Source organism: Salarias fasciatus, chromosome 14 (assembly GCF_902148845.1).
Source record: "Salarias fasciatus chromosome 14, fSalaFa1.1, whole genome shotgun sequence".
Classification (NCBI taxonomy): Eukaryota; Metazoa; Chordata; class Actinopteri; order Blenniiformes; family Blenniidae; genus Salarias; species Salarias fasciatus.
Genome location: NC_043758.1, coordinates 6,888,291 through 6,901,484, shown reverse-complemented (window position 1 = coordinate 6,901,484; position 13,194 = coordinate 6,888,291). Strand labels below are relative to the sequence as shown.

Sequence of the window (13,194 nt, the reverse complement as noted above, 5' to 3'; positions counted from 1 at the left end):
TCGCTGGTTTCCTGCTTCCTTCCTGCCCTCTGCATTAAAAACCTCACTGCAGGCCAGCAACACCCAGAATTACATACAGGCAGATCTCAAAACCATCACCGAGACATGAGTTATCTGCCATTTAAAGACAAACTAAAAAGTTTCATATTTTCAAACTATATTGTATTATGAATTACTGAAATCAGAGGAACAAAATAAAAAAAGACAAGACTGAGCACGTAAAAAGAATAAACAGGCAATTTAAAAATAGGGAAAAAGAAGTTTATTTCCAGTACAAAAAAGCAGAAAAAACCCAAAATATATTAAAGTTGATACGAGCATGAACTCAAAGTCCTCTATAAATACGTTAAAATAAATTAAAGAAATTAATTTACTAAAGCTTATCGCTTTTTGAACCACTAAACCAGCCCTCAAACGCGTCGATGAAAAAGCCACTTTTTAAATAGACGAAGAACATTTTGTGTCTCCAAACAACTACAACATAAACACACGAGTAACATTTGTAAAAAACGCTAAGCGAGCGTGACCCTAAACTCTACAGTAACTCTGCCGGATGTGCCCCGGAGCGGCGTGCACGGCCGGGGACGCTCACGGCAGCACTGAGCCTCCACAGGAAGGATGCTGGGTAATAACACTGAAAGGCAACCGGAGCACACTCAAAGGTGGAACACAGCTTTGGGGGATGAGAGGGGAAGAAGAAGAAGGTGAAGAAACAGGTCTGGGAATGTTTCTGAAATAGAAAATCAGCACAACGTATGAAACTAAAACATGAGGGGGGGAGGAGGAAAAAAAAAAAAAAAAAACTTTACATGAGATCCAAAAGACCCTGAAACTCCGATATTTAACAATGTGATGAAATTTCAACCATAACTTCAACATCCACTGCTTATGGGAAGAGTAGGACCGAGCTGGGTCCCCCCCGGAGTTATTTAACTCTTCACATCCCTGACATCTCACTCCTCCCCACATAGACCAGCTAATCTCAACAATGCAACATGGCAACGCCGTTTAAAAACATTCAGATTGAGGCCTGCAATCGAACCGCGGCCTCGGACTGCACAGGTACAGCGATAATTTCACAAGCTTATCAACAGTCCTGTGTACAGTCAGTGGAATAGCTCCATAACGTAGGCCACTGTGTGTGTGTGTGCGAGAGTGTTCCGTGTTCCATTATCAGGTTTACACTACAAAACAATGTCTTTGGCTTTTGTCACAATCATTCGACGCCGATGTAAGTGATCGAAAGGCGTGAACAGACTCAACAGGCCGATCACACAGTGACTACAACATTTCAATTATTCAAAAAAAAAGAAAAGAAAACACTCAAATTTCTGGCACTTTGAAACATCAAGCTTAATAAGTATTGATCTGATGATGGCGCTGCTCCCTGGCTGTGGCCTGAACATGAAACAGCAACAATTAAACCGCAGAGATCCGAGTCTTAAGTTAGCTTCAGCGCCACAAAGGAGCGAAGGTCTTCAGTGTCAGCAAGAAGTGTAGGTGGTCAGTGTGTGAGCTGTGTGTGTGTGAGTGTCAGGCCACGGCAGGCTAAAGGCAGAACCCAGAGGCATCCTCGGGAACCGACAGCTGGCTGAAGACCGCCAGACGCCTGCCGCTGCCGTCGCCGGGCCCGCCGCAGGAGTCGGAGCCGCTGAGCGAGCTGGTGGAGCTGCTTCCATCCTGATCCTGGTCCGACAGGGACGTGTAGGACAGGGACCGGGGGCCCAGCGGCTCCGCGGGGGGCGCCGCAGCACTGGGACTCTGCCTCAGCGACGGCGAGCTGGTGGGAGACAAACCCCCGGGAGAGAAGCCAGAGTCAGGGGAGGGCAGGAACGGAGACCTGGGGTCGGCCGTGGCGGCGGCGGCCTGGCCGCCACACGGAGGCAGGTACTGGTAGGAAGGGGAGGCCTCGAAGGCGGAGTCCATCTCCAGGAACGCGTGGGAGAGGAGGTCGGTGATATCGGCGCACGAGGGAGGAGAGGCCGAAGGGGCGCGAGCGACGGGCGAATGAGCTGCAGCGGCGTTTCCGGCGAGGACAGGCTGGGGCGCCGAGGGGAACCCCGAGAAGCTGAAGCTCTGCCTGACCAGAGGAGGCCGGTGTGGGCGAGACGAGGACAGCGGCTGATGGGGGATGCTGGAGGACGAGGAGGAGGAGGCGCGGGAGAGGGAGTGCCGGCTCTCCTCCTCGCCGTTGTGGACAAAGTGACAGCGGATCCCGTAGGGGCAGAAGCCGATGGTGTGAAAAGTACGACACAGCTCCGTTTTGTACTTTGGATGTCTGTTCAGATCTCGCAGCTCTTCTGGCCCGTGTGCAAACTGGCACTTCCCTCCGTACTTACACAGGCCGCTCTCAGTGAAGGAGCGACACAGTTCAGTTTTATAGCGAGATGAGGAGGAGGAGGTGGAGGAGGAGGAGGAGGAGGAGCTGGCGTTCAGCGCTATGGGACTGATGTCACTCTGAGAGATCCTGACGTTGCCGCTGGGCCAGCTCAGACTGGCTCTCGAGGCGCTGCTCGTCTCCACCATGCTGACCGAGCGCTGGAACAGGAGGCCGGACTTTCCCCACTGAGCAGAACCCCCAAGCTGAGGGGGGAGCGGACTCTGGGACTGCTGCTCCCACGGGCTGGAGGTGAGGAACATGCTGTCTGACGGGTCGGAGGGGAGGGAGGACAGGGAGGACGAGGTGTTTCTGCGCGGCTCGCCGATGTAGCCCGACGTCGGCATCGCCAGACTGAGGGATGGCAGCAGTCTGTTGGGCTCTCTCAGGTCCAGATTGAAAAAATGCTGCACAGAAACAGAACAAGAAGAAGAAGAAAAAAAAAAAACCATTGACACCTTTTGATCAATTAATGCAGTTTAAGAAATGACATGCTCTTCATCCATCATTTATGAAACATTAACCTTTACACTTCTATTCTTGCATTGCTAACAGGTACGACTGTGATGTTAAAATACTGGAGTGTTCATGACACAGAATATGAATGCATGTAAACAATTCACTGAAGTTCAGTCAGTCAATATCACACTGACAGTACATTAGTGGTATATCGTGTGGCTCTAATGGTGAACATCAGGACATCTGCACTGAACTGTCCAATCACAAACAAGATTCACTGGTTTGTAACCTGAAGTTCTGTGTGGATGAAAAAAACAGCACTATTGAACCAGCAGCTATTGGAAGATGAGGTTATCTTAGAAGAGGGGACAGATCACGAGGATGTTATTGCTTTGTTTTCCACGGTGAAGACAGCAAAAGATAGTAGAGCCCCTGACTCAACAAGCAGCAGGCAATTTTTAACAACTACCATTGTTTATTTGATATAGGTGTATTCCCTCCACATGTATCCATTTAGATGGAAATATTTACAGTGACTTTGTCAGGTCAATATCGTTCACTACTTTGATGCAACACAACAAACAACAGCTATGGGTTTTCCCATCTTTATCTGTGCTGAACCTTGACAACCTTCTAGTATGCAGTCTTTGTCATTTTAGCTTATAACTCAATCAAAAAAATGGAGATATATTCAAATAAATTTTTTCCTATAACATCATGCTTCTTGTGCTTTATGTAATACCTGCATGAAGGCATTTGACTGGATCAAAATGAGCCCCTTGATTTTAACATAACCATGTTTGTGTAAGTAACTTCTAAGAAACGTGTGCAACTGATGCTGCCGTGAAGGCAAACAGCGATCACAGCAAATCCTGATTTCCCCCACCAAATTCACTCACAAAATAAACCTCGAGCACATCACTTTTTAAAGCACTCTTTCAGCCCCACGCCACATTGACTAAAACTTTAGCAAAGGACTCTGGATGCAATCTGGCTCAGTCATTGTCTGACCATTCATACAACTTTTTATGATGCAGATGAGTTACTTTTGGTGCCTTACTGGAGGAAAAGCTCCATTGTGATAAACTTTTACCTGCACCATACTTCTGAGTCACACTAAACCCCAAAGCAAGAAAAAACACACACACCATGAGACACAAACAAAGAAATATTATATTCTTAAAGAGCCAGGATAATAAACAAAGCCACACTTGTGTACATTCTTGTTCAACACTGGCAGTGCATTAAACCCTTCTAGTATTACAGTACCTGGTTCTTCTTGGTACCAGCTAGCGCCTAAACATCGTGGCTCTCATCTCTATCAAGTTACTTGGACATACTTTATTGACTTTAACTGTTCTTGTGTAAGTTTGTCTCTTTACTTTAGCGTGAGGTGTGTCAGAGAGTCCTGCTACATGAGAAGCTAAATAAGACATTAAATCAGCCACATATAGCAGGTTACGAGATACTTCAATGGGGGGCGGACAGCGTTGGAACGCAACAAGCTGCCACGATGCGACTAGTTAGGGTTCAATAAACCCATTTTCACTGTTAGGACCCGCACACCGTTTTCAAAACTTCAATTTAAATTAGCAAATAAGTTACGTCCGCGCAGAAATGAGTGAACCCCGCCGGCTCCGCGGTGCAGCTAACAGAGCTAACACCCCCCCACCACCACCACCACCTCCCAGCTAGCCAACTTTTCTCCCCAACTTTCTCTCCGTTTACCTTGCACATCATTTCTTCCAGGTCAGCGAACTGATTGAGGGAGGAAGACGGCATTCTTCTGAGCGGTGAGAACCTCGGTCCGATCCCGTCCGCCCCGGCAGAGACAGTCGCGGGCAGCAGGCAGCATGGGTCGCTCGGAACTTTCTGGTTGTTGTGCCTCAGCTAAACAAGCTCGAGCCGAACCACGTGCAGATTTAAAACCTCACAGCGCGGTTAGCCCCGCCCACTCCTCTCATCGTGCAGTTAGACCCGCCCCCTCTTGAATGGGCGCGCGCACGCAAACACACACCCATCTCTCTAGCTTAAGCAGAGGTGTCAAACATAAGGTTTGCGGACCAAAACTAGCATCACAAAAGTTTGAATCAGGTGTCAAGAACTTTAATGATGTTTTTTTTCTGACCAGGAGGCAGGGAGAGGCTTTCTAAATCACAGAGAAATTATTTAAACACATGTATGTAAAACACACATCAGCTAAATTACAGTGACATCATATGCTCATAAATTCAGTCATATCTTGCAATAAGTTAGTGAACAGATGCTCTCAATTCACACATGGCTAAGGGTCATAGATCTCAAATGATTGAGATACCGTAGTTTCGCAATACTGGAATTTTGCAGCCAGGTCTTTTGTGGGCATGATTTCACAATGCTTTTTTAAATTCTAAATGAATTAATCTGAAGTCCAACGGTTCTCCAGGCAGGTATCTTAGAATATTTGCATCTTTTCAGAGGAGTAAAGGTGTACATGATCGAGGACTATTTCATTCCACTTAAAAATCAGAATTAACCAGCCACTTTATTCTGAATTAAGTTTAGTTTGGAAAAATCACATTAATTCAGAATTAGGTGTTTGAGAGATCACTTTAAAGCATAAATGAAAACTTGTTATCATTTCTGGAATGGAGTTTGTATCTTATCCTCGTGTGGGTTTGTGTGTGTGTGTGTGTGTGTGTGTGTGTGTGGTGTGGGGGGGGGGGGGGGGGGGGGGGGGGGTGTTCCTCCAGGTTCTCCAATTTCCTCCCACAGTCCAAAAACAGGCAAACGAGGTTAATTGGTGACCCTGAATTGCCTCAAGGTGTGAATGTGAGTGTGTGTGTTTGGGCGTCCTGTCCAGCGTCTACCCTGCCCTCACCCGTGGTTTCCTTGGATCTTCTCCAGCAACCAGTGATCGAACATGCCCCCTCTGTATGGACAGGCCTCTCATCTGTCTGATGTCTCTTTACATCATTCAGACTTGTCAGATGTTTGTCAACCTGTTTTATTGTGCCAAAGGTCATCTTTATTCCACAATCAATACCTCTGGCTAGAAGTAATAATATAATGTAATGCTTGATCTGCATAGAGAATCAGAAAAAAAAACAAAAAAACAAAAACATAACAGCTCTCTTTCTGGGTCACTGTTCTGGGTCTGCAGTAGTTTGCACTTTTACCCCAAAGCCAGATGCTCATGGACTATGATAGATTTATCAATTTAGTACAAAGTTCAGACATTCACAGCATTGTGTGAAGCAACTAAATCATAAGAGAAAATACCAACAGCAGATCATGGGCGGAGTTTGAATGCATTCTTCAAAACACAGCGCTGGATTGATATATGTTTATTTAAAAGCTTCAACTTATACAAGTTTTGTAAAAAAGATAAAAAGTTAAATGTAAACTTATTCCTCTCCATACTAAAACACTGGGAACTGTTATCCTGCCCAGGTTTCTTCAAAAACAGTTCATTATTTCGACTCACACAAGATGACACTTGGTTCAACCTTGAGATACTTAAATGAAACGATCATTTAAAACATATTCCAGCCTCCTCTGTTTGGAGAGAAAATACAGTTACATAACAAAATAATATCTTTCACCAACAAATTCAAGTTTATCATGGCAAAGTTTTTTTTTTTTTCCATTGTACTAATCTTCTGAGTAATTTTGCTGAATTTCTGTATCGTCAGTGCATTTCACATTTCAGTGGTTTGTTTGTCTCATTCTATTTGTCTTTTATTTGTAAATGTAATTTTATTTTCATGTTTTTTTTATTGCTGTAAGAGAGATGGAGAATTCTTGTTGGCATCAATTATAGCATCTGTCTCTCTGTTAGTTATCAAAGGGAATGAAAGAGGTTAAACTGAGAACAACGATTAGAAAGTACAAGAGAAATGAGAGTGTGGAGACAAGCACTTGAAACAAAAAGTGTAACTGTCAGGACAAACTACAGAAACAGCAGCAGAGAGGAGACGGGCCAGGAGGAGGAGACGGTCTCATGAGAGACAGGCAAGGAGGAGCAAAGCCTTTGATTCCAGAGGTGAAGGCAGATGTGTGAAAATCTCCACCGTGGAGCAGATCTGAGCCATCTGATAGTTCCGCTCACACAAAACAAACACAGACATGCGCCTCTATCTATGCAAGGGTCGCAAATGTCACAGCAAACCGAATACCCCGGGGACGGAACCTTGCATGTGTCTGAGGCCTTTGATTAACCTCAGTCCTGAAGTTAAACCTGCGGAAAAAACTGCAGCGCAGACTGAAAGTGAGTATTCTCCTAAAACTGGAGAAACCTTTCTCACAAAGATGGACTGTTAAAGAGCGCGCACACCCGTTCAGGTCTGCCAGGAGCGATGTTGCCACACCTCCGGGATCGTAAAGGGAACTGTGACAGCATGCCCAGTCAGCTGAAGAGCTGGAAAACAATTGGCTGCAGCCACAGGCCTCCACTTAAAGTTTTACTTTTCACCAGGGAAGATCTTGCTAAAACTGAGATCATGTTTAAGCAGGTGTGATAACTATAAATGGCCTGCAGTGTCTTTCAAACTTCACATCATTTTCTCCCTTTTAAAAACTCTGGCTCACAAGTGCTGTTACAGGATGTCTTTATAGCTTAAGAAAAAAATTAATAAATTGTGAAATCACTTTTTGGCTGGTTTCCAAGTTTTAGCTAAAGTTGGAAAATCCGGGTTGATTTCGAGGGTAGGAGGAATGAACAGAAAAAACAGTCCAACCACAATCTCTTGGAGGATGCAGACATGACTTTATGAGGTCAGTGATCGCTTTTTGCAAGGCAGAGGGAGGATCACTATGGTAGCCTTTTAAAATTTATCTAAATTTAATTCTGCATTCACTGTTGCTGCTGTGTCAACAAGTCCTTTAAGGTCGCGGAGGCCTGCAGCCACTATCTCATAATCTCAGGCGAAACAGAGTGGGAACAATGCAGACCCCACAAGGAAAGACCCACACGCTGAAAAATAAACTGATGTTCTTGACATGATGTGAGTGTGCTGATCTCTATTTAATTTAACATTTAAAAACATTTGTAAATGTTACAGAAGTTATTCTGTTTGTCTGTCAGCCTCCACCATCATCTCAAAAGTGGAAATGTGAAAATAAACTAGCAACTTTTGCAAAACATTTTGCAGATTTTCAAAACATCTGCATCAATAATTATCAAGACATACTGTATACTGTAATCAGTGGTGTTTTGCCTGTATTTATGTCACGAGGTAAAGGTCAGGCCCAGGCCCTCAGTGACCCTGGGCCAGGGTACAGCTGGCCCTCACAACCCCCTGAAGTTTAGCCCCTGGTTCAGACTCCTCCCTGTGGAAAAAAAACCCTTCTTGAATACAACTTGAATGCAACTTTTAGCTCTAAGCCTCTTTGTGAAGATGAGCTCAGCTGATAACAAAGTCTGACAAAAACCTTTGTTTTGGTCCCGCCAAGAGGCCACCATTAAGGGTGTGTTCCTGTGTGTGTGTGTGTGTGTCTACCCCCCTGTATGATGTAATGTAACACTGGAGCTGCCGTCCATCTGGCTGCAGGCCTGAGCTGCTGACCTGTGTTTTGACTTGTTTGGTTTTGAGCTGAACTGGTGTCACTGCCGAGGCCTCGTCCTGAGCATTGCTGCTTCTTTCTTTGCTGCTCTGTTTGTTTAGCGATGCAAAAATCTGTTTGCAACTCAGCTGTGTCTGCTACAAGGAACTACACACTGCAGGTACACTTCCATAAGCGATTAGAGTCCGTAGCATTTAACAATGTTACTTTGTGATGATACGAACCAGGGGGCTTTGATAACACGGGTAATTATGCTACAACTTACCTTTGATTATTAATTAACTCACTTATGAGACACGGGCCCAATTAGTTCATGATCTTGAGAGGTTTATTCCCTGTTTGTTGTTCTTCTTTCTTGTTCTTTACCACCGACATCATTACTGTAAACAACAAGCCATTAGCAAGATGTCAACAACGTGGACATCTCGAGCTGAAGCAGTCGCCCCTGTTCATTTGGGTAAGTCAACAAATGTCAGCTGTAAAACAAAAAAAAAAAGTGGAGTTTACCTCTGTAAATGAAAATCTTGTTGGTTAGGTGGGGATTATGGAGGGGGTGGGGCTGAAGGAGAGGGGGGGATGGGAGGAGAAAGGAGGTGAGAGTTTTGAAAGAGAGTTCTTGCTTCTTGTTGAGTCCAGCTGGGCTGAAGAGCCTTTGCAGCACAATGAGCTCAATGAGCTGCAGAACCAACTAACAAACTAATGGCCCGCCCCCCCCGAGACTCCACACCCCCTCCGCCCCCGACACACACAGTGGAAATAACAGAGGACGGTGAATGTGTGGGATAGGAGGGCTTGTTAGGAGGAAAGAGATGGGGGTGAGGAGTAGGATGAAGGAGCAGGATTGGGGGCTATTTAGAGGAGACAGGGGAAATGAGGGAGAGAAGAAAGAAGAAAAAAAAAAAGAAAAGGAGAGAGGCCCTGATGGACTCAGAGTGGAGGAATCAGAAGCACAACATAGTTTTTATCCAGAGATTTTGGATCAATCATCCAGAAAGGATGCATTCCTTTGCTCTGCGGCATAATGAGACGAGTCATTAAACGTGAGCTGACTCAACATCTGTTTGATGGTAGATAGGAGGTGACTTTGCACTGTGGGGCTGCAGACAAGACTTCAGATTGTAGAGAAGTATTGTTATATAGCTCATCCGAAACAGTGATTTAGAAGGATGGAGGAGGGGGTGTGACAGAATACAGTAATGCACGCGCTGACAGTGATGTTTCATGCATGTTTTGGTAATCAGTGTGGTGTGTTTCCATTAATGGGAAGACTGGGAGAGATGTCTGGAGGGATGGTGGCACAGCGAGGCCAGCTGACTGCTCCAAAATCATCACAAGGTCAAATAACGGTGTGTGTGACTGAAAAATCTGCAAAAAAAAAAAAAAAAGTCCAGTGAAGCAGTTACTGTATTTGATGTGTGCCTGTGTGACACACACACACACACACACACACACGCACGCACGCACACGCCCATGCTCACTCAGCCCATTGAGACTCTTGTGATGAAGTGAAGTCATTCCTCCGCAGCTCCACACAGGCTTCTTCAGATAAGAGGCTACTATTACCAGTGAAATAATAAAGAGAGGGAAGGAGGGGTTTGTAGACCTGATGAACATCTGCTCCTCTTTTCCTGCCCCCCACCCTCCTCCCCACCTTCCTCCTTTAACAATGTACCCCCTGCGCCACTCACAGTTTGTGTGCGTGTGTGTGTGTGTGTGTGTGTGTGTGTGTGTGTGTCGGCATTTGTGTGCATTTGAGATTACAGAGATCCTTTTGGTTTGTGAGTGAGTTCAGAACTGGATGGGGAGTTTCTCTGCGAGCTGTGAATGCACAGTCCATTCACATGCAGCCAACTCTTAAATACATGTCGTTTTCATCCACAGCACCAGTTTGCTGCTTTTGCCTCCATGCTTTCTGTGTTTGTAAAACTACTAATTCAATGCAGAGTGACTTTGTTCTCCTCGGCTGCCTGGATAAGATGGCATTTGCATCGATCCATTTATCTTCCACACAGCTTTATCACCACCTGTGCATCAACAAAGAGATAAATACAACCGCACACACTCACAGTGACCTGCTAGTTTAGAGTCATGGCGAGGAAGCTGCAGCACCTGGAGAGAAACCCAAGATTTGTTTGAGCTCTTGAGAAACATTTCTTTATCGTGGCAAACTCTGAAGGTTACATCATGAAAAATTACCACTGAGAGCATCAATGTTGGAGGAGTCATGTGTGACGGAGCATTAGGATTCAACTTTTGGTACGAATACACTTCTTCCTTTCATAAAGGAACAGCCATCTGGATTTAAACTACGAGAGTGTTCAAAGCTTTGAGTTTTTCCCCAGTATGATTTTATTAGGCATAACTTTTATTTGAGTTGTTGATCCATATGTCTAGCAATCCAAAAAAACTTTCTTTAGCTGTTTTCAGAATAATATAACAGTTGGATAAGTTGATTTTATTTTGATCAGTATATAGTTGAAATAATAATAATAAAAAAAAACAGATTGTGCAGTAGATGTGAAAGTGACTCTTCTCCTTCTACTTTGTCAAATGGAAAGAAAGTAAAAAAAACAAATAAGCATCAGTAACAAAACAACTGAATTAATTGAATGCTATAAATAATAAAATACTTTTTTTGAATTATCATTAGGGTGAGCACCGACCACAAGAGAGGCTATCACTGTTTCATTTGACTCCCAACAACAATGAAAAATTATGACTTCTGATGTATGCAGTCCAAAATTTAACAAAATATTACTACTTGCTAAAAGACTAAATAATTCAAGCTCTGTGAGGGGAATCAGTCATTTTCCATCCACTATGAAAACAGTGTGTAACTTATGGGAGAAAAAAATAAACATTGTCTTCTGATTCTCTATAATATTCCCCATCCCCACCCAAACACACACACACGCACGCACACACGCATGCACGCCCACACAAACACACACACAAAAGCCCCAAACAGTAGGATTCTACTGACAGGGCAAAGGTCATAATTCAACCTTTGACCTCTGACTTCTCCTCCTCTCCTCCTTCTCGACCCGCTGGAATTCACTTCTGTGGATTCAATTAGAAAGCATTAGGAGAAGAACGAGTGACCTCGAGAAACAAGAAAACAGCGACAAATGTCGGCGAAAAGCACAACGCAGAAACAGAGACAGTGGTCCGGAGTGGAGGGAGCGCCGCCGCGCTCACACACGGGTTGTTTGGCTCACTGGTTTGGAGATGCTTGTATTTGTGTGTAATATTTCTGCAGTATTATATGATAGGGTCACACTTTCAACTGCACTGCAACTGAACTGTCACAGCTTTTCATCTGTTTAAGTTTTCAAAAAAGATAAAACAGGTTTTTCATGTACACCAACACAAAAAGTCTGTCACTTTCACCTGAGTGTACTGATGCCAACTCTTCGGACTGAAGCTCGTCTGCTGTCTAATCAGTCTCAGGATGTATTGCTGATTCAGCATCTAGTTTGTTCTCAGTTCAGTCTGAAAAATTACACATTTTAAAGGCTTTAAACAGAAGTTGCAGGATTTAGAAAGTACCTATTAAAAAAACAAACGATCCAAAACTTACAGAAGTCAAGCTGGGCAAGATTGTGACTCACTACTGACACCCAGCGGACAAAAGGAGAATTACTTAAATTTCACAAACGTTGCCTTTCAAAGCACAGAATAGAATAGAATAGAATAGAAGGGGGTTCTATGTACTGAAAATTGTTTGTGTTCTGTTAATTTGAGAAATTTATTTTCTGATAAACTTTACCATACAAGTCATCCTGCTGTAAACATACCTGCGGACTCCGTTGAGTTATTGTTCAAAACAGCACATCCGGCATACTCCTGTCCAGTTTTCTTGTATTTCGAGTCCTTTCAAACTCAAGATTTAATTCAATATGCACCATGTTGTCTCCAATGACTGAAATCACTGAAATCAGTTCACTGATGAGATTTGTTCCCTGAATGAATCAGTGTTTAATTGAAGACTTGCTTCTTGAAAGAGAGCAGATGTCACTTTGATAAAGAGGATCATTTTTCCCTGATTAAATATTAAGAATTGAGGATATTATGAATGACTTTTCGATGTTTTAAAATTTGAGTTAATCGAACTGTGAAACAGTTTTTCGTTGATTAAATAGTATATTGATTTAACATATCACAGGTTTTCATTAAAGGTGCATTAAGGAGTTTGCACGTTTCATGCGAAGCAACGGCCCCTGCAGGCCTTGGGGGTAACTGCAGCTTAAGCCAGTTTCACAATGGCCAAAAAAAACCCGTTTAAACCCGCTAATAATCGTCTCCTCATGGCAGTGTGAAAGGGTTTAATCGGCATTTAGACCCGGGTCTTTCAACCCTGCAATCGATTTTACCGTCTCCTCCCTCTAACCGCTTTGAGTAGAGGGGATACATCCGGGAACTTACGTGTTGACGTCGACGCAGCGTGACTACGTTAGCGCGCTAATTGGTTGTTTCTGCAGGCAGTGGGAAAGGAGTCTAGAAGCTGATTGTTAGCGGGTCGAAAACATGGTTCGACCTGCTAGTTGCAGAGGGAAAGGGGTATTAGTGAAATGCTCGTGCCTGTGGCTTTCATCCATGCACGAGAAGAGGGGAACTCCTTCCTCGCTCTTTTAGTAGCGCTCGAGTAACCTTTAAGTTTCTTTTGCCGGTGGGGTCTGTGCTGGAGTTGTGGTCTTTTCTTACTTTCTGGAAGCTCCATCCTCAATATTGCTCAGTTGTTGCTCGCTAAGCATCTGGCGGAGTAATGGCAGAACGAAAAGTTAAGTGAGTCAGGCCAGCAGGAGCGCGCATTA

At 44.2% G+C, this 13,194-nt stretch overlaps 1 protein-coding gene across 1 annotated transcript; it reads right to left on the bottom strand.

The window, feature by feature from the left end:
* Nucleotides 1-258: 258 nt before the first annotated feature.
* On the bottom strand, nt 259-4,712 carry LOC115401000 (mRNA decay activator protein ZFP36L1). Its single transcript, XM_030109123.1, has 2 exons — nt 4,565-4,712; nt 259-2,784 (listed from the first exon to the last, which is right to left on the bottom strand). Exons 1-2 carry the CDS (start codon nt 4,616-4,618, stop codon nt 1,549-1,551), a joined length of 1,290 nt encoding a protein of 429 aa, XP_029964983.1. The 5' UTR covers nt 4,619-4,712; the 3' UTR covers nt 259-1,548.
* Nucleotides 4,713-13,194: the final 8,482 nt, after the last annotated feature.

Excerpts from the sequence above, each read along its gene's own strand:
- LOC115401000 (XM_030109123.1), bottom strand. The coding sequence starts at position 4,618 with ATGCCGTCTTCCTCCCTCAATCAGTTCGCTGACCTGGAAGAAATGATG. Across the intron at positions 2,785-4,564 it reads TGGAAGAAATGATGTGCAAG|CATTTTTTCAATCTGGACCT; the intron begins GTAAACGGAGAG and ends GTTTCTGTGCAG.